The sequence below is a fragment of the Rhizophagus irregularis genome, chromosome 13 (genome assembly GCF_026210795.1).
Source record: "Rhizophagus irregularis chromosome 13, complete sequence".
Taxonomy (NCBI): domain Eukaryota; kingdom Fungi; phylum Glomeromycota; class Glomeromycetes; order Glomerales; family Glomeraceae; genus Rhizophagus; species Rhizophagus irregularis.
The window spans coordinates 364,294-383,763 of record NC_089441.1 but is presented as its reverse complement, the minus strand read 5'-3'; the positions used below and the strand labels follow the sequence as shown (position 1 = coordinate 383,763).

The following is a 19,470-nucleotide window of genomic DNA, read 5'->3' as shown; positions in this document are numbered from 1 at the left end:
TTTTAAGCGATCAGAAAATTTCAATTACCCAATAAAGGAAACAGACCGAAAAAAAACAAAGAATTGTAAAAAAAAAGAAAAGTGACAGCAAATTAATAAGCAGTCAATTAAATTGAAAATTTTTTTTAAAAAAATGACAGCAATTAAATAAGTAGTCAATATTGGAAAATTGAAAAGTCCTAATAACGAACATTTTTCTTCATTTTAAGAACGAATAACCTCAGGTTTTAACGGGTTTATATCCTGGTACGATTACAATTTCAAGATTAAGAATAATTTAAAATCATAAGAAATTTCTTAATATTCTTTTTTTTTTTAGTGAATTCTTAGCTTTATCGAATTCTTAGCTTTTATCGGATAAACATTTTTACGAGCGACGAAACGAAATTTCTATGCATAATTTGATATCCGGATGAATGGACTAATTTTATTCAGACCTTTTATTATTACAAGTTGAAATTCAATTTCTATTTTTGATTTTTTTTTTTTCATTATGATAAAATTTAACAATGTGTATCATTGGAATTAAACAATTGGTTATGCAAATGCACGTTATTTTAAAATATCATCACAAGGCAAATTGTTAAATTTGTTTTTAAAAAAAAAGGATAATAGTTTAAATAGATCTGTTAAACTTTTTATATTGAACTTTTTATATTAAAATTTTTTATATTAAAAATATTGAAACTTTTTATATTGAACTTTTTATATTAAAATTTTTTATATTGAAACTTTTTATATTGAAACTTTTTATATTGAAGCTTTTTTCATTGAAACTTTTTTTTAAAAAAAAATAATTAATCATTATACAAATTTTCTCATATGTCCAAACTCGAGAATAAAAATAATATTAGTCATTAAGTTATAAATTATAAAATTAAAAGTATTATTAATAAAATTTATTATTATTTTTTTAAAAAAAAAAATATATATTTTTTAGTAGATCAATTTAGTTTAATTAGTCACGAATTTTAAATGTTAATAAATTAATCATAAAGAAATAGACTTTGTTTAATTGAAAAATTCGATCGATCATCATTTTACAATGATGTTTGTAAATTTTTAAATTTTTAAAGTTCTGCAATTAATTTTTTTTTCTTCTACTTTATTTTCTTTATTTTCTATATATTCTATATATATGGATATGATCCACAAATTTACCTTTTTCTTGATCGATTTATTTGTTAAGAGTTTCATGTTAATAATTGTTGTGTAAATAACCGATCATCCAATTCCCTGGTTAATCATAAACAATCCAAATTTGGATTTTAAAGGTAAATTATGCGTGGACTAATAATTTAACTAATTTAACTACATGGAAAATTATGAAAATTATGGATAAAAAAAACATGGCGTATTAAAAACGTTACTAGTATTTATAGTGACTGCGTAAATTATTTATAGATAACCTCTTTTTAATTGTCTTAATCGTTTTAATCGTTTTACTCATAGATTATTAACAATTTAACAATTGAAATTCCAAAAATAAAATAAATTTTTTAATAATAACGAATTTAGCAAATAATATATAATATTTCCTCACATAATTTACAGTTCATCGTACGATATTTTTTTTTACGTCAACATTACGTCAATATTTTTTTTTTAGTCACGAATTTTAACATGAATTTATTTAAATCTTAATTCTTTCAAAATGCAACTTTATATTATAATACATTTTTTACTTTTCCTTAATGGCAATAGTTGAAAACCGCCAAACCTTCTTTAAAAAATATCGTACGAATAAAATTTTTAAACGAAATTAACATTTTTTTTTTATTACCTTAAATATTATTCTTTTATAAAAAGTAAATTTAACACGAATTTCCTTATATAATTTCCTCATATGTTTAATAAACGTGATGTTGATAATTTGATGGAATTTTCTTATGTATGAACGGATCGGAAATTATTTTTTATGAAATTATTTATATTGAAAAAAAGTAAAATTTATTTAATTGATTTTTGGAACATTACAATTCCGAATCTATCAGCGGGTGAGTAGAATAATACGTTAATACGATAATACGTAGGAGATAGTAGGAGATATTGGATTAGCGGTAACACTGGCACATTAATAAGAAAATCTGCTGATTTTTTTCCTTTAATCTTATAATGAAACACGGGGCTTTTGATTAGCTTGAAAAATTTATCTGGTGTACCCCATACCCATGATGTGATATTCAGGGGTCTGTCTCTAAGTTATGTGTGACAAGGTATCAGTGTTGTTATGCCGATCATAAGTTCATAGTTCTTTTGCTGGGCAATCACTTCACTGGAAATCACTTTACTGGCAATCGTTTCACTGCAATTACTTCGCCGATGAACGTTTTACCGACAATTTTAATAGAAAGTAATTTCATAGTGAATTAGGAATATCAGGGTTCTTTTTCACGAGCGAAGGGAAAATTCCGCTCGTATTAAGTTATACCCTGAAGCGCGTGACTTGTGATCACTATTACAGTATTACTATCTTCTCGACTCAAGATTTACGATAAAATAGATTATGTAATAACAGATAATATAATTTTATATATTACAATAATTTTTAAAATCCGAAAATTAAAAGTTTATAATGCAAATTACACTTAAAGCGATAGGGTATACAATTTAACGAACTCGCGTTATACAGTATATTAGTGTAGTACCGATTTTAACATATAAAAAATCCCATCATACTAAATGTTGTATACCGTATAACGAAGTAAAATCTATAAGCCGTATAACATCTGTATATACTGTATTAAATGAACGAATTTTTTCTTATGATAGATATAACGAAGATATTTTATGTGACATACGTTGTGTATAAATATACAATATACCAATTTTTTCCAGTCGATTCCATTATGTTGACGAATTTTCTTATAACGAAAGGCCGATTTTCCTGGGCAAAAAAATTCGTTACGAGGCGACCCGACCGTAAATGTTTTATTATATATAAAAAGAACACTATCATATTTAGATGAAATAAGTACTGAATAAATAATGTTTATTATATCTACTTAACATTGATTTTATGTTTAGAAAGACAACTCGTAAATAGTCTATTAATTTATTGTACTATAGCACAGGACTTTTTTTTTATCTCGTATTATGTTATGGATATCAGATATGTTTTATATGTAAATTCCGGATTTTTTGCTCCTGTTTTTATATTTATTTTATGTACCGTATTTTGATACAAAGTTAATAGAATTGCAAAGTTTTTTTTTAAAAAAAATGTGGTCTGTATACGGTAATAAAAAAAAAATTTGAAGATATATATATACAAAATACGATAAATATAATTAAGTATTTATTTTTTAAAAAATTTAATATATTATAAAAAAAAATATTTAAAAAAATATTGTAAATATCGGTGAGAGACCTGGACTCTCTAGGTGAAACGTTTCGTCGGAGAAACGTAATTGTCATCGTCATCGTCAGCGAAGTAAATGTCGATGAATTAAATGCGTCTAAAGAATATAACTTTAGGTATTGATGGCTGAAATCTAAATGGTGAGTTTGCCTTCGGGTAACACTCGTTAAAGGATTTTTCGCTCATTTCCCAAAATTCAAACATTGGATAATAAATCAAAAGATTGGACAATAAAAAAAAATGTTATCAAAACATTTGAAAATTTTTATTATGACAAAAAAAAAATTAAATATTTCAAATAAATAAATAATATTTTTCATAATATATATTATACCTTTATATTTTTTTTTTCATACTAACAATATATATATATATACCTTTTCTACACTAATTATATATACCTTTAATATATATTTTTTTTTCTACATTAATTATGTATATCTTTAATATTTTTTACTAATTATGTAATACCTTTTATCACGCTAATTATATATACCTTTTTTTTTTATAAACATTTATTTAATAAATTTAAAGAAGGAAAATCTACTACAGGGAAATTATCATCATTAATGAAAAATCCCAAATTACCATTAAGGTCAATTTTAAGACGTGGTTGAGTCTTTTTTAGACAAGAATTTTTACCTTTACCACCAAAAGAAATATTATTATTTAAAGTTCCAACTACTTGAAAACCAAGTTTTTGTTCAAAAACTCCATTTAATATATTAAGACCAAGAGCTAATTGTGGTTTGATTGAACCAGCAACATCAGCTGAAGCAGAATCAATTCCAAATTTTGGTTTATGTAATTTAGTTTTAGGTTTGAAACCGGATTGTGTAAATTTTGGATTTTTTACATCAATAAATGTAAAATTTGCATTAAAATTCGGTAAACTTATATCACCCCCAAAACCTAATGAACCAGTTACATTAGTAGTTATATTGGTTGAAGCTACAAGATCTACTGAAGGACCAAGAGAAAATAACTTGGGTACATTAAAATTTCCAGGTAAAGGAATAGAAAGGAGTATTTTATCAAAGCCAATACCAGCTCCAGCAGTACCATTAAGAGAGAGGTCAATGTTCATTAAAGCGCTTCCATTAAGAGAAATTGAAGCTTCAGTTAAATCTAATGAAAAACCAAAACTACCAGCAAGTTTCATCGAAATTGTAGCATCACCTTTTAAAAAACAATTTTCACAAAGTAATGAGAGATTTTCATCTTGTAAAAGAGGAAAATTTGGTGAAGAAGATTTTCCTGTTGTTTCATTAAATAAGACGTTTAAACTTAATTTGTTGGATATATCAATTTTTGGAATTGGAATTAAGGCTTTTGTATTTAATTTACGACGATTATTACGATTATTACTTAAACCATTTACCCATGAAAGATCAATTATGAAATCTTTTGACCAATCAGAAACTTTACAACTTTCCGTAATAAAAGTGACTTTTTTATTGGAGGTATCAATAGATTTACTTTTAATCATAAATGTTTGAGTCGATTTTTCACCAAAACATTCCCATTTATGAGAGATTAATAACATAACTTTATCAGGCCAATCTTTAACTTTTTCGATCGCTTTCTTATCATTTAAACCAAGAGTAATTTTATTACCATCACTACAATCAATACTAGTTACACCATTTTGGTCAGGGTTTACTGATGGTACTTTGGTTTTAAAATAAACCTCCGCTTTATGATATCCTTTAGATGGATCATCTCCATTTTGTTGACTATAAAAACTACGAAGTTCGGTTGTAGGTTTAAATTCATAACTTTTTCCTACGACATTAAAATCGGAATATACGTCTCCAATAAATAAAAATAGGAACAATGAAATTAAAATGTATTTATTCATGATGTAAGGAGGTATGTATGAAAGAAATGTATATATGCAAGGTTTGTATTTTTTTTTTTGGGATAATATTTTTTTTTGGATGGATTTTTAATATTTGGTTGCCCAGCAAATAAAATAAAAAAAAAGACGTTTCAAACGTCCAAAAATATAATACAAGAGGACTTTTTCGTAATTTTGAAAAAAAAATTTTTTATTCATAAAGGTCCTATTTATATAAATTTTAAATAATATGAAATATTATTAACTCTTTTTTGTCATTTTGTTGTAAATAATTTTATTACAGGGTTTGAGCATAAAGTTTATTTACAAACAAATTGACCCTAAAAAAAAAAATTTTACGAAACTTTTGTAACTTAACTCCGTACTAATTTCTTTATTTTTACAGTGTGTTTATGTTTACAAAAATTTAAATGTGCAAATGTTTATCCTGAATAATTATAAGCAAGATCGCTGCAAAAATGTTATTATGTTTAAGGTGTGACAAATCAGGGACGTAACAGTTTTCAAAGGTTTTATGTATTATAGAAGTTAATTTGATCAAACTTTGTGTCACGTTGCATTATCGGTAATGTTCGATTGTTTTGTGCGACCGTCTACTTTTTTTTCCTTTGTTTTTTTAATTGTTATACTGCAAATAGAAATAATTAATATGTTTTATTAACAGGATTATTTATATTCGTTCGAAAGTTCTAATTCTTTTAACATAAATGGATTCAATAAGAATGGATAAATACAAGGAGATTTTTTTAAATGATAATATTATGAGCAATAAAAGTAAAAACATAATTGCATAACTTTATTTATATAATTCTTTTTATAACAAGGAAATCAATATCTTACATACATATGAGACATATGACATTATTTAAAAAAAAAGTATATATATACATATAATTAAGAACCAATTGTTTTTTAGTTTATGGTTTAAATGGTTAGAAAAATAAAAATTAGAAAATAAAAATAAAAATAAAAATAATTTTTTTTTTGTGTTTATTAAATATTTAATATTTATTTATATATCTTTCTTTGTTTAAATAAAAAAGATACCAAAAACTATCAAAATCTGCAAATACTATATGTTGTATACCATAAAATGTAGACAATGCAGTATTTAATTTTGTGACGCATGTAATGTTTTTTAAATAATAAAATAATTTTCTCATTATTATTCCAAAAAGTTGTTTTTCAAACTTATAAAAAATATTAAATATATAAATAAATATTATATTTGTTTTATCATTTTAACCTAAAATTGAGTTGAATATATAATTTCATAATTAGTTGCATTAGAAAGCATATGATATTTTTTTTTATTATTGATATGTCGATATGTCGATTATTTTTAAAAATGGTTTAAATTTTCTTAGATGACTAATCTTAAAAATTTTGTTCGGTTTTACAAATTTCTAAATTTACTGGTTCTAAAAAAAGGTCCATAATTATAAAATAGGCAAACATTTCCGAAGGAAATTTCCATTCCATTTTTTAAAAAAGGGTACAGGCCTCCCGTACAGTAAAAGGTACAAATAACAGGGGAGAATATGAAACAACGATGATGATCCATGTTTTCATTTATAGAAGCTGTTACCATTCTTGGAAACAATCAGGTCAAAAGTCACAAGATCAAAGTTATACAAAATAATCGTGATTTGTAATAATTTTTGTGTTTGTTTTTTTTCGATATCTGTCGTTATACGTAAAATAAAATACAGTAAATAAGGAATGGAAAAAAGAATGTCGTTAAAAAAAAAAAATTATTGAAAAATTTTTTTTCTTTATAATAGAAATAACAAAGTTTTTTATCGTTACTTGTCGTTATTTTATTATTATTTGTATGTATATCGCTTTTTAACAATAAACAATAGAAATTTTAAATTCCGTTTGCGTCAAAATTACTATTTTAGTTATTTTCACAATACGTGAATTAGATTATTAGGTGATTGTAAATAGCCGGGTTTAAAATTTTGTACGTTTAAGTCTTTATATCATAAAAAAAAATATTTGTCATTTTATTTTTTTTTTGGATAATTTTTTGTCATTAATAAATGTTTGAGCTTTGTATTATCGCCATTTTCAAAATGATGTATTCAGTTAAATTGAATAAAAAAAAAAGAAAATCGAAAACCGGACGAAAACCGGACGAAATATGGACAAAAACCGGACAAAAACCGGGCGAATATTGGTATTCGAATATACAATCACAAATAAATTGCGTATACTATTTTGAAAATGGCGATAATATTAATATTCTTCCTTATATTTATAATATCTTATTTAATAAATTATACCTTGATAATTTTTGGGATTGTTAACTTCGTCCTACGCTTCTATCAATCGATACCTTTTGAAAGTTTCATATAAAGTATCAGGTTGTATCATCTACGAATTTTAGTATATACTGTATAACAAATGTCAAAAAGTTGAAAAGTTTATTGTATATAAATCTGATTTTTGGTACTTATCTCATTTTCTTTCTCTACGTTAGAGATTTTGTTCAGAATCAAGTAAGTAAAAGATTAAAGTAAAAGAAATTTTTAGTTAATTAGCCAAATTGGTAAATTGGCTAATAGCTAATAGTATCACAGTATAATTAATCAAAATATGCATAATTATATATGACATAATATATTTTGAAAGAAAAGCTTTCTCAAAACCTTGATAACTTTTGACCGTCAACCTTTCTCAATATCACAATAATCATTTACGATACATTATTTGCATATAGTAAGACGTGTTCAAATCTACGGATGTACAGTCGCGTCGGAAAGTAATGCCCGATTTGAAAATGAAGACAAATACAAATATATTTGTATTTTTTCACCAGTATAAACATTAGTAAAAAATTTATATCTAGTTTGCTTCTCATACTACATTAAATTTTCACAATCCCAGGGTGGCAGCCTTCCCAAAAACAGAACTATTTAAATTTTCATTTTTTCTTCAGTCCAGCTTTAAGTTCGCCTACAGCTCTTAGGAGGAGGTCACACTTCTGGATAATATATTGGTTCGTTTCTAATTGTTCTCTACTTTGTTTAAACCAAATTAAATTGTTGGCAAATCAGTAGTTGCAATTTTATTTAATTTTAGCTGATTTTTGCTTAAATATGAAATTTATAATTATCTTGCCACTTGTGATTATCTTGGCATCCAGTGATCCGAATTTAGCGAATAAGGGCTCATTGGATTCGTCTCATCAAGACAAATTGAATAGTGGTCGGTTCATATCTCTAGGATCGATATATGCCAAGATATATATTAAAATATATTATAGACATTTTGGCCATTATCTCGTGATATATCGATGTTATACACATGAGCTGGCCACCATTCGATGCGTCTCGACGAGACTAATCTAATGAGCCTTTGATTATCAAAATCGGATCACTGAATAGTGAGCTATTCCCGGTTTTATGAAACCCAGAGTTTCAAAAAATTTTCAGGTAAAGTATGTTTGGAGGTATATCTCGGCATCTATTGGACCTAGAGACATGATTCAACTAACATTGGACTCGTCTTGGTGAGGTGAATCCAATAAGCCTTAATTTGTCAAACTCTGATCACTGGATGCTGGGATAACCATAGTGGTAAATAATTATAACCTCCACCTGTAAGTAATCGGGCAACACTTTCCGACGCGACTGTACGTAACTACATACAATTCTTTATGGCTTCAACTTTCTCAAGTTCGGTGCCAAATTTTCTTTAAGAAGATTTTAAAAATTTTAAAATTCTATTATATTTTTTATATTTTTCTTTTCAAATTATCGGAAAACTATGTTCTAAGACTAATATTCCTCAACGACGTAGACGTATGAAAATATATCTTATAACAAAACACCACGCCACACGAAGTAACCTACCTAATATACGTTCATATTTTTTTCGTTTAATTGCAAACCTAGTCGCATCAAAGCCAAATAAAGTGGTTTAAGTGCCGGTCCTTATATGATCGACATAAAATTATTATGCAGATCCGGGGGAATTTACTATGAAAAACTATGATATACAAATAATTGCCAACAATACCGATAAGGAAAACCCCAAATGTTGTGTAAACAGACACAAAAAAAATCACATTACTCTGTTCTTCATAGCCCGTTCAAACAATATATATAAAAAAAAAATACTCTCTTTATTATACAAAACGCACTTATAGTACGGTCGACGTTGGATTTTGGTATAAAGAAGTATATTACTACTAAAATTGCAATTTCTAAAATTTATTACAACCAAACAAAAAACCCATTATTCATGTATTTTTTGAAGATTCTGCTTCTTCCAAAGCACGAAGTGAAGCAGAAGCTTTAAAAGTTCTAGTATAATTTGCAATCCAGTTTTGAATGGTTTGAACTTTTGGAATATCATTTTCTTCTATTTCTTCTTGTGACGCACGTTCTGTAAGATTATCATACATTTCTTGTGCGGACATTTTCTTTCTTTTGTCAATATTTCCATTCAAAAACATTGTTTCCATTAGCGCTTTAATTTCTGGTTTTATTCTTTTTACCGTTCCTCGCTGATTTATTATTTGTTTTTCTTTTAGTGCCCACCCCGCAAAGAAGATACCACGTCTATAAAAGAATAAATATTAACAAATTGACCAATGGCAAGAAAATATCACAATGTATTATAAAACTAACATTGTGTTTTGTTGTGTATTTTCTTTATTTGTGAGGTCAACCAAATCCAAATCAACAGAAGAAATTATGATCTAATTGGGAATTGGGTTAATATTTGTACAGTAAATAAAGGGATTGTAAGTATTTACCGTATTAATTTTCTGATTATTGTTTTGGATATTATTTATTTCTGATGCTAATAAAAAAGTATTGGAAATTTAAGATTAGAGTTCAAAATTAACAAAAATACGATCAATAACTTACAAATTGGTCTTAATATTGGAGTTACCCATTGATTAGTTGCTTTAGAAGGAGTAGTAAAACTAGGATTTGGTTTTGTAGTTGGAGTTTTTTCCAACTTTTTTATTTTCGCTGGCGTAATCGTTGTCCATTCATTTATATGAGGTAAGGCACGTGCCAGTATATGACCTGCATTAGGACCATCAACTGGCCAAGACCATTCATTCCAATTATTTATACCAGCTATAGTTCCGATCTTTGTTTTTTTGTCTATTCAAAAAAATTGTATCAAAAATTCAATCTAATATCAAAAAAATCAATATATTTTTTTTTAATTCTTACCAAATTCACGATCAGGTGTCAGTTGTGAAACGCGAGCTCCTGAAATATTCTGTATTGCTTTTTGAATATCTTCTCCATCAGTAATATTCAATCCAAGTCGTACATAACGTTTTATTGCTTGTGAAATCTACAAAAATAAAATAATGTAAGTAATAAAAAAAATATTTTTCTTCAAGTTTTATATTACTTGAGCATGATGGGAATCTATTGATGTTTTGGCTTCTCCAGCCTCTAAGAATATCCACCGTCTCACTTCTACATTGTACCAATCATACCAATAAGAAAGGATGATCATCAGTTGTGTATTGTGATAATGTGGACCATTATCAGAAATAATCGTTATCCATTTAGGTTTTTGTTCAAGATTTTCTATTACAGCATGGAGAGAAGAGGCAGTGAACCAAGCATCTTGCTTGGTGTTATCAGATCAGTGATCGAATGCTTCAATATTCATAGTTTGTGTACCTTTGATTTTTTGATACACAAGAACTGAATGCAAAGTCCATCCGCGTTTTCCAAAAAATTCAGATTTTGTCTCACGAGAAGTTTGTGGAAGAATTCTCATCTTATAATCAACAATAAGGACTGCACCTTCATCATCCAACTCTTGAAGTCTAATATTAAATTGTGAATTTAGGTAAAATTTTCTCATAAGGTGAGATAACCAGAATATTAGTTGCTTTAGTTTAATATTCAAAAATTCGTGATGCTCGGCTGATAATTGTTTTTTTAACAGCTCAAAGATGAAAAATAATTTATTGCATTGTGAACATGCATCAGTATGTGATTCTGAACATATTCCAAAAGCGTGAATTAAGCAATGACAGATACAAGGATTGTGTTTTGGTTTTCCGGTAATATCAACTTTCAACTCTTTTTCAAAATCCTTTCTGAGATATCGTCGAAGAATCTGTAATTGTTTACATAAATCGTTCTTTTCTCAAATAATAGACGCTATTATTATTATTATAACGTGATAATTACAAAGGTACATGAAATATTTACCTTCAATTGCGTATTTACAATATTATTTTCTATCAATTTTTCAAGATCTAAAAATACCTCATAAAAATTTTCATTGCATATTGAACACAGTCCCCCTAAATTTTCCTTATAGACAAATCTACCACTTTCCAATCGTGTCATAAAGGATGTACGTCCCATACCATTAGGATAAAGTTCTGTAAACTTTTCCCATAAAGATTTTTTATTATTCTGCAGGTACAAGATAGGTAATCCACTTTCATTATCCGTCTTATAGGATGACATGTTTACATTATTTTTATCAGAAAAAAAAGAGTCAAATTGATCTAATTTTTCTTGTGATAATCTCATACGATGTGTGACAGGCTTCAACATCGGAGGGCAGCCGTAACCACATAATCGTGAATGTCGCTTTGCATCAATTATTGTGTGACTTCCAACCTATGATTTATAATAGGTGCATGGTGTAACAAAAAAAAATCATACGATCTTAATTTTTTTGAATAATTTTTTCAAATAATTTTTTTTTCAAATAATTTTTTTGAATAATTTTTTCAAATAATTTTTTTTTCGGATAATTTTTTCAAATAATTTTTTTTGAATAATTTTTTTCAAATTATAATCTCATTTTATTATCAAATAATAAATCAAATAATATATTTTTTCTAATATTTATACATAAAATCTATTCAAAATGTTTTTGTTTCTATGAACGTATATATATTTCTAAAATCTATATTTCTATGAATGTATGTATATTTCTATGAATGTATAAGTCTATATTCTATGAATGTATATAGTCTATATTCTATGAATGTATAAGTCTATATTTCTATGAACGGATAAGTCTATCAAAAATGTTTGTATTTCTATGAATGTATAAAATAAAATCTAAATAGATAAAAATTGGGCTAAATCCTTTCTGTTTGTAAGTGTGCTTTTGTTGTTATTATATTACACTTACCTTCAGGTTTTTTTCAAGTTGGGAGTATGTGAATTGATCAGCAATTATAGATATAACCCTACGCTTACCATCATGGGTTTTTTTATTTTCTTTTATAGCACGATCAAAACAATACCAAAATTTTTTTGTCGAATTTGGCATATGAATAGGTGTTGATACAAGAAAGCCCATTTTGTAAAGATTTGAAATTGTATCACTATCTTTTATAGGATTAGAGGCTCGCGTCCAGAACTGAAACTTTTTATAATAAAGTTAGTATGCAGATTGAATTATCTCTTTTATATATCAAATACAAAAAACTAACCTTTGATTCATCAGAATTGAAAGGAGTGATCAGATGAGCACCAGCCGCTTTTAGCAAAGCTCGCCATGCACGCAATTCCCTATCCCCAAATTTATGACGTTTTGGATAAATTTTTTTCAGATTTGAATAAAGCTCAAAAATATCACTATCTTGTTTTCCCCATATATCAAAAATTGTATACCAATTAATCTTTGAAATAGTTCGTCTCTTTAGATGATATTCAAATAATTTTGACATCAGAGACAGATTACCCCAATTACTAGGCGTGCATGTGGGAACATGATGCACGCGTAATGAATTTTGTGTTTTTTGATCTTTGAGACCATAAAGTTCGCTCCCATCATACTTTTTCATAAACCATGATTTGCGCCAAACTTCACTTGGTGTAGAGCCACGAATTATTTTTATTTTTTGTGCTTGTTGATAGATTTCAATAATACATTCATTATCAACAATTCTTGAAACAAATAACGCTTGTTTCTTATTGTAAAAGTGAAGGAGAGATGATGAATAGCCTGAACCAGCATTATGCCACTCGGGATGAGATGATACCCCTAAGTCATGTATAAAAATTTTATATTTATCAATTGTAATTTGAAATGGAATAAATCTAACACCACGAGATATTTCTTCTATTATTTTTGGATTGTCTTGTCCTATTATTGTTGGTCCCGAAAATTTAGTTGAGTTATGAAAAATTTCATTATATAAAGAGCTAATAGCTCTAGTAGGAGAGGTTTCTATTTTCCCAGAAAATGAACCTGAACTACAAAAATATCCAGGCTGTCTAGGGTGTTCTGAATTTCCAAGAACCACTGAAACTATAAACTCCCGATTATTGCGAAAAACACGAGTCTTCTGACCCAAGCGAATAGGAAAAAAAATATGTTCGTTACTACCATTTGTAGATCGGGAACTCCACCAGTAACGGGCAAATGGTCCATAGTGTAAATTTTCATTAATAGTGCCTGGTGTTAACAATGTAACTGGAACTTCAAGGTGTTTTGCCATTATTTTTGTGAAAGTAAGAAGTCAACAGCAGATTTTAAACGCGACCTTTATTACTATGAGATTATCCCCGAATGTTATTATTATCGATATTAATAATCAATGTCGATCATAACCGGATTAGCACTTAAGCGAATTTCACGTGAAATCACGTGATATTTGGCCCGAATTATAAATTAGCCATAATTTTAGCCAGCATTAAAATATAATGAATTTTTTTATTTAAGTTGATTTATGAGTTGGTGGGATGTATGGCTAATTGCATTTGAGTCATTAAATTTGAAATACACAGTGAAATTCGATAAACCGGATCTTCGATAAACCGGATTTGGGCCTAAACCAGACTTTTTTGCTGGAACCAAATCACGTATATTAAAATAGGTTCGATATACCGGAGTTTACTAGTAAAAGCTCGATATTCGCTATTTCAGATCAATTTTCTAACCAGCTATAGTAAAAAATGATTCGATAAACCAGATCACGTGATTATTAGCCAATAAAATTTAAGTAACGTGATGTGGTAAATCTTAATTTTGGCCGGAATTATAAAAATCTTAATTCCGGCTGAAGTTTTGTATTACTTATATATTTAATTAAAATATTTTATATTCATTTTCATGACCTCTATGACTTAAAACTAAGATGAAAAATTTAATTATAGTGTATATTAATTTTATTAGCATGAAAATTTTTTAAAAATTCTGTATAATAGATTTTCAATATATCAAAATTTTTTCGCTAAACCGGATATCCCGATAAACCAGATATTTTTAGTGGAACCGACAGATCCAGTTTATCAAATTTCACTGTGTATATCTTCTTGATTACCATCCAAAACATCATCTTCTATATAATTTTCTACATTACAAACATTTTCCATATAAACTTTCCTCATCATTTTTCACATTAATATTTGTTTCAGATACTTGAATGTGTTTAATACTTTTTTTCAGCAAGTCAAAGTAAAATTGTATATGATTGCATATGTATTATTTTAATTTATAATTATGTTTGTTGATCACTGATAATTTTGGCATATTTTTCAGTAAAAATTTTGATGTTGAAAAATAAATTTTACCCAAGAATATGGTGGTAAAATTGGGAACTTTTACATACATATAATTTTTTACTAAAATAAAATGAGAATAATTTTTTATATATTAATCCAATTTGAAAAATTAAATCATACTTTTATAGCCTTTGATCCAATCTATTAAGATATGACGAGTATTTAAAATAATATTTTTTTTTAAATTTTATGGCCATTTAAAATTAGAGTTTAAGACTTGATGTGACTAGGGTGCTTGAGCTGTACCTAAATAAGAACATACTAAGTTGTATGCCAATATTGATAAAAAAGAAAAACTCTAAGTCTAAAAAAAAAATATTGAAAGTAACTAAAAACTATAAATAATACTGTCTGTCCTTCCAGAAAAGTCTCGTATTTACGACAAAACTCTTTTTCTAAGTCTGGAATCTGCAAGGTAGGTGTGGTGGAAAATCTTACCACACTACCCATTTATGTCAGTGACTTGTTTTCACTGGTAAAAAAATGGTCTATCCTACACATATCCTACACATATCTTACATATATCGGGTACTCAAAATGTAGAAAATCATACACAAATAATACACATATCATACACATATCGGGTACTTATATATATAGTATACCTATCAGGTACCTGATATATGTATGATATATATATTAGTACCCGATATGTATATGATATGTGTATTATTTGTGTATTATTTTCTACATTTTGAGTACCCAATATGTGTAAGATATGTGTAGGATAAATCATTTTTTTACCAGTGTTTTTTAGTGGTCTGATCTCTATTTGTCACACCCACCCATTTGGATGTTACATGTGTCAGCAATCATGTGAGCATCTTATTTCTTGCACCATGCGGCACTCGCAGCTGTCTTCAAAGTCCAAAGATCAAAAATTTCATGTCAGACTTTTCATATGCCCATCTTCTTCATCATAAAATTTACATAACAGGGCGGACATCCTTATATTATCACATTGTTGTCGATCATTTTGCCAATCATTTCAATTATCTATTCGATATTATCTCATAAAAAAAATACGATTATTGGGCTATTTTCTTGCAAATTCCACTATGTATAAAACCAAAATGATTTTTATTTAACTATGTTCATGTAAAATCGATTGAGAAATAATGTTTTGAAAATTTACATTTATTACATAAATTATTATAATACAATAGCAAGTATTTATTTAATGCTAACTTTTTGATTATTTAAAATTTTTTATGATTATTTTTGTCACTAATTATTGAATACCTAAATAATGTATTCTGAAAGTTTCATCAAATTAGCAGATGATCGGCACATATATGAATTATTGAAAATTTTGGCCTAAGTTAATTTTGGAACCACATTTTATTTTGCCACAAAATTTTTATACTAAATTATTAGTAATATATTAAACTATTAAATAAAACAATTTAAAATAATTTTTTTTTGAATATTTATGGCTGGAATAAAGTTTCAAAATCAGTGTGATATCACATATATTATGATCGGAAAATGATCAACATGTGATATAAGGTATGTCCGCCCTGTTGTGCACTAATGTATTGACGCTTGATACTCTTATTGAATTTTATATCAAAAAAAATGTGGAATCTTTTTTCGATGGAAAAAAAAGACTAAAGTAAGTATAGTTTTCTGGTTTTTTTTAAAGTTTGGGTTAAATGATCGACAATGTATTTGCGAAATTACAATAATTGTTAGCATAAATCAAACGTCAGATTTTTCTATACTTGAAAAAATTTTAGGTACGTATAATTTTTGGGAATTTACACACTATTCATTATTATTAACATAATTTTAGATGTATTTTCTCTTTATACAAGTTTATTATCTCATAAATTACTATAGTAAAATCTAATAGATATACCCGATCATTGATCGGTTCCGAGTCAATTCTCGAGTTATTCGAGCGACCACAAGTTTTATTCGAGAAAGAGCGATGATTATTTGTAAATTTTTATTCGATATTTTTTTTTAACTTACAAAATTTACATATTTTATTAATATACACCACAAAACTGCACAAACTAGTAAAAAATTTTGCTATGTTTTATCAAAACAAAAAATCACGCATATTTGAGTCCAGTAAATTTACTATTACTGCGTGTAATAAGGTAAAATATTCAAGCCAAATTTTATTTTTTAAAAAAAATTGAATATTTGAAATAATTATTAAAGTAATGTTTATTTGTTAATAACACAATAGCATTATAATTTTATTTCATTTTACAATAGTTTATCATTTAATAAACTTAGAAAATAAAAACGTAAATAACATACAGTTATTAATTTAATAGAATAAAAAGCCATTAATAATATAAAAAAAGTTATGGATAGATAAAAAGCCTAAAGAGTTCTCAATTTATTTGGTAATTAAAACCATAAAATTAATATTTGATAATATATGTAATAATATAAATAATAAATATATTACCACTACTTCCTCTGGGAGCCGTTAGGGGGACCAGCGGTTCCCTCAGGGGAGCCCTTCAGGCAAGTTGTAATCCGCTATGTCCAAGTTAAATATTTCAGAATCCAGAGAATCTATTACTAAAACAATGAATTAGTAGTTATAGGATTAAATAATTGATAATAAATCTATAAATTAAATACCTTCATCATTATTTTCATCATCATTTGACACAATAATATTCGAATTAATAGGTTTAGGTAAATTGCTAAGTGTTGATATTTTACTAGTACAAGTAGCATCAGGGATTTTCTCATATGAACTTGAGATATTGGGTATTTTGATTATGTCCAAGTCAGTTATTTGAGAAGCAGCTATTTATAAAACAATAAATTAGTAGTTATAGGATTAACTAATTGATAACAAATAAAACTATAAATTAAATACCTTCGTTATTAAATTTATCATCATTTGACTTAATAATATTCGAACTAATAGGTTTAGGTTTTGATATTTTACTAGTATAAGTAGCATCAGGGTTTTTCTCACATGAAGTTGCGTTTATGTCCAAGTTAAGTATTTTAGAATCTGGAGAATATATTATTAAACCAATAAATTAGTATTTATAGGATTAATTAATTGATAATAAAATTATAAATTAAATACCTTTATCATCATTTTCATCATCATTTGGCTTAATAAATGTTAATATTCTACTACTATAAATAGCATCAGGGTTTTTCTCATACGAAGTTGAGATATTGGGTATTTCTTTATCAGCTTCATCAAACATAGCTTTAATCTCTTTTCCTTCATGATCAAATTCTTCAAACAAATCTTTAATATCTTTTAACGTATTTTTAATATCTTTTCCTTTAAAACCAAATTCAAATTCTTCAAAAAATTCTTCAATATCTTTTCCTTTACAATCTTGGTAGTTATTATATTCAGTACATTCATGCCAAAAGTTTAATATTTTCCATAATCCTTTTGCTGTTGGTCTTTGATCGGGTCTTGCATCCATACATTTTTTAGCTAATTTCTTGTAAATTTTAGGAGTTCCTTTTCCAAATTTTGGTCTGAGTCCACCACATATTTCTAATGATAAATCATAATTGTGTTTTCTTTCATGAAAAGGTGGCTTCCCAGATGATAATTCAGCCATGATTACACCAAAACTGTAAATATCAGAAGACACCGTATATGGTTCTCTATCCAAAACTTCTGGAGCAATATATGGCAATACACCACATATTTTATTATCTGATTTTGGTTCATTTGAAGAACCAGACAATCCAAAATCTGAAATATAAGACCAATCATCAATCTGTAATATATTTCCACTGTGAAAATCTTTATGAAAATACCCTAAATTATGTAAATGTTCAAGGTCTGATATTAATTTAAACAATAAATTTAATTTATCTTTCCATAAAGTTTTATTGAAATGAGTTGAAAGAAAACTTCTTAAACTTCCTTTTTCTGCAAATTGTGTAATCATAATAAATTCTTTAGTTTCCGGATCTTTAGTCATTCCATAAAATGTTAATAAATAGGAAAAAAATTTATTTAATTTCCAATGTGTTTTAAGCTATTATTTACATTAAAATTAGTAAGTAAATAATATTTATTTATCATATATTGTAAATTTATTACATAAATACCTCATTTAAACATTCATCTGACATATTCTGTGATTCATTCAACTTTTTTAAAGCAACTTTTAAAGGTTCAGGATCTAATTTTTTCCAACTTCTATCATCCTGTCTTTTATATTTTGCTTGACCATCAATCCATGTTGCAGAATATACTTTGGCGAATCCACCTTCACCAATTTGTTTTATATCTTTAAATCTATCATATGGTACCCATTCAAGAAATTTTGGATAATATATTTCATCATCAGTATAACGTAATCCCGCATCATATATCGTATCCTTAATAAATTCATCAATTTCATGATTTTCGCTGGTCCATCCTTTAGTTATGCAACAAGGTACACAATCTTTACACCATGGCTTGTAGTCTTTTTCGTTGTAGCAATTTTCATGATTGTTGGATTTAGATTCTACCGGAATTTGGGTTTTATTTTTTTTACTCATATTTCAAAGTTTTTATGTCGAAATTGTTGAAATTGTTGGCGTGGGAGTTACTTTATATAATTATTCCGATCAATAAGGATGAAAAAGGAAATTGATTTCCAAAACTAGTTAGATGTTGATCATAAAATAATGTGATCGTATTTTTTTTTTTATTGCTGCGAGTGTTGCGTCATTAAATTATCGTGTAACTGCTCTTGCAGAAATTGTCACCA

The 19,470-nt window shown here is 26.9% G+C and overlaps 3 protein-coding genes across 3 annotated transcripts; all 3 read right to left on the bottom strand.

The window, feature by feature from the left end:
- Positions 1–3,866: 3,866 nt before the first annotated feature.
- Positions 3,867–5,222, bottom strand: OCT59_004721 (uncharacterized protein; the record flags this gene model as incomplete). Its single annotated transcript, XM_025320909.2, has 1 exon — positions 3,867–5,222. The coding sequence occupies one exon, from the start codon at positions 5,220–5,222 to the stop codon at positions 3,867–3,869; it is 1,356 nt and encodes a 451-aa protein (XP_025170231.2).
- A 4,249-nt stretch (positions 5,223–9,471) lies between these two features.
- OCT59_004720 (uncharacterized protein) lies at positions 9,472–13,686 on the bottom strand (the record flags this gene model as incomplete). The annotated part of the gene is made up of 10 exons (XM_066137885.1): positions 9,472–9,793; positions 9,863–9,933; positions 9,991–10,037; positions 10,106–10,351; positions 10,424–10,550; positions 10,611–10,831; positions 10,889–11,333; positions 11,429–11,848; positions 12,372–12,608; positions 12,676–13,686. The coding sequence occupies 10 exons, from the start codon at positions 13,684–13,686 to the stop codon at positions 9,472–9,474; spliced, it is 3,147 nt and encodes a 1,048-aa protein (XP_065997083.1).
- Positions 13,687–17,222: 3,536 nt separating this feature from the next.
- OCT59_004719 (uncharacterized protein) lies at positions 17,223–19,258 on the bottom strand (the record flags this gene model as incomplete). Its single annotated transcript, XM_066137884.1, has 6 exons — positions 17,223–17,296; positions 17,360–17,530; positions 17,604–17,744; positions 17,823–18,235; positions 18,524–18,747; positions 18,821–19,258. The coding sequence occupies 6 exons, from the start codon at positions 19,256–19,258 to the stop codon at positions 17,223–17,225; spliced, it is 1,461 nt and encodes a 486-aa protein (XP_065997082.1).
- Positions 19,259–19,470: the final 212 nt, after the last annotated feature.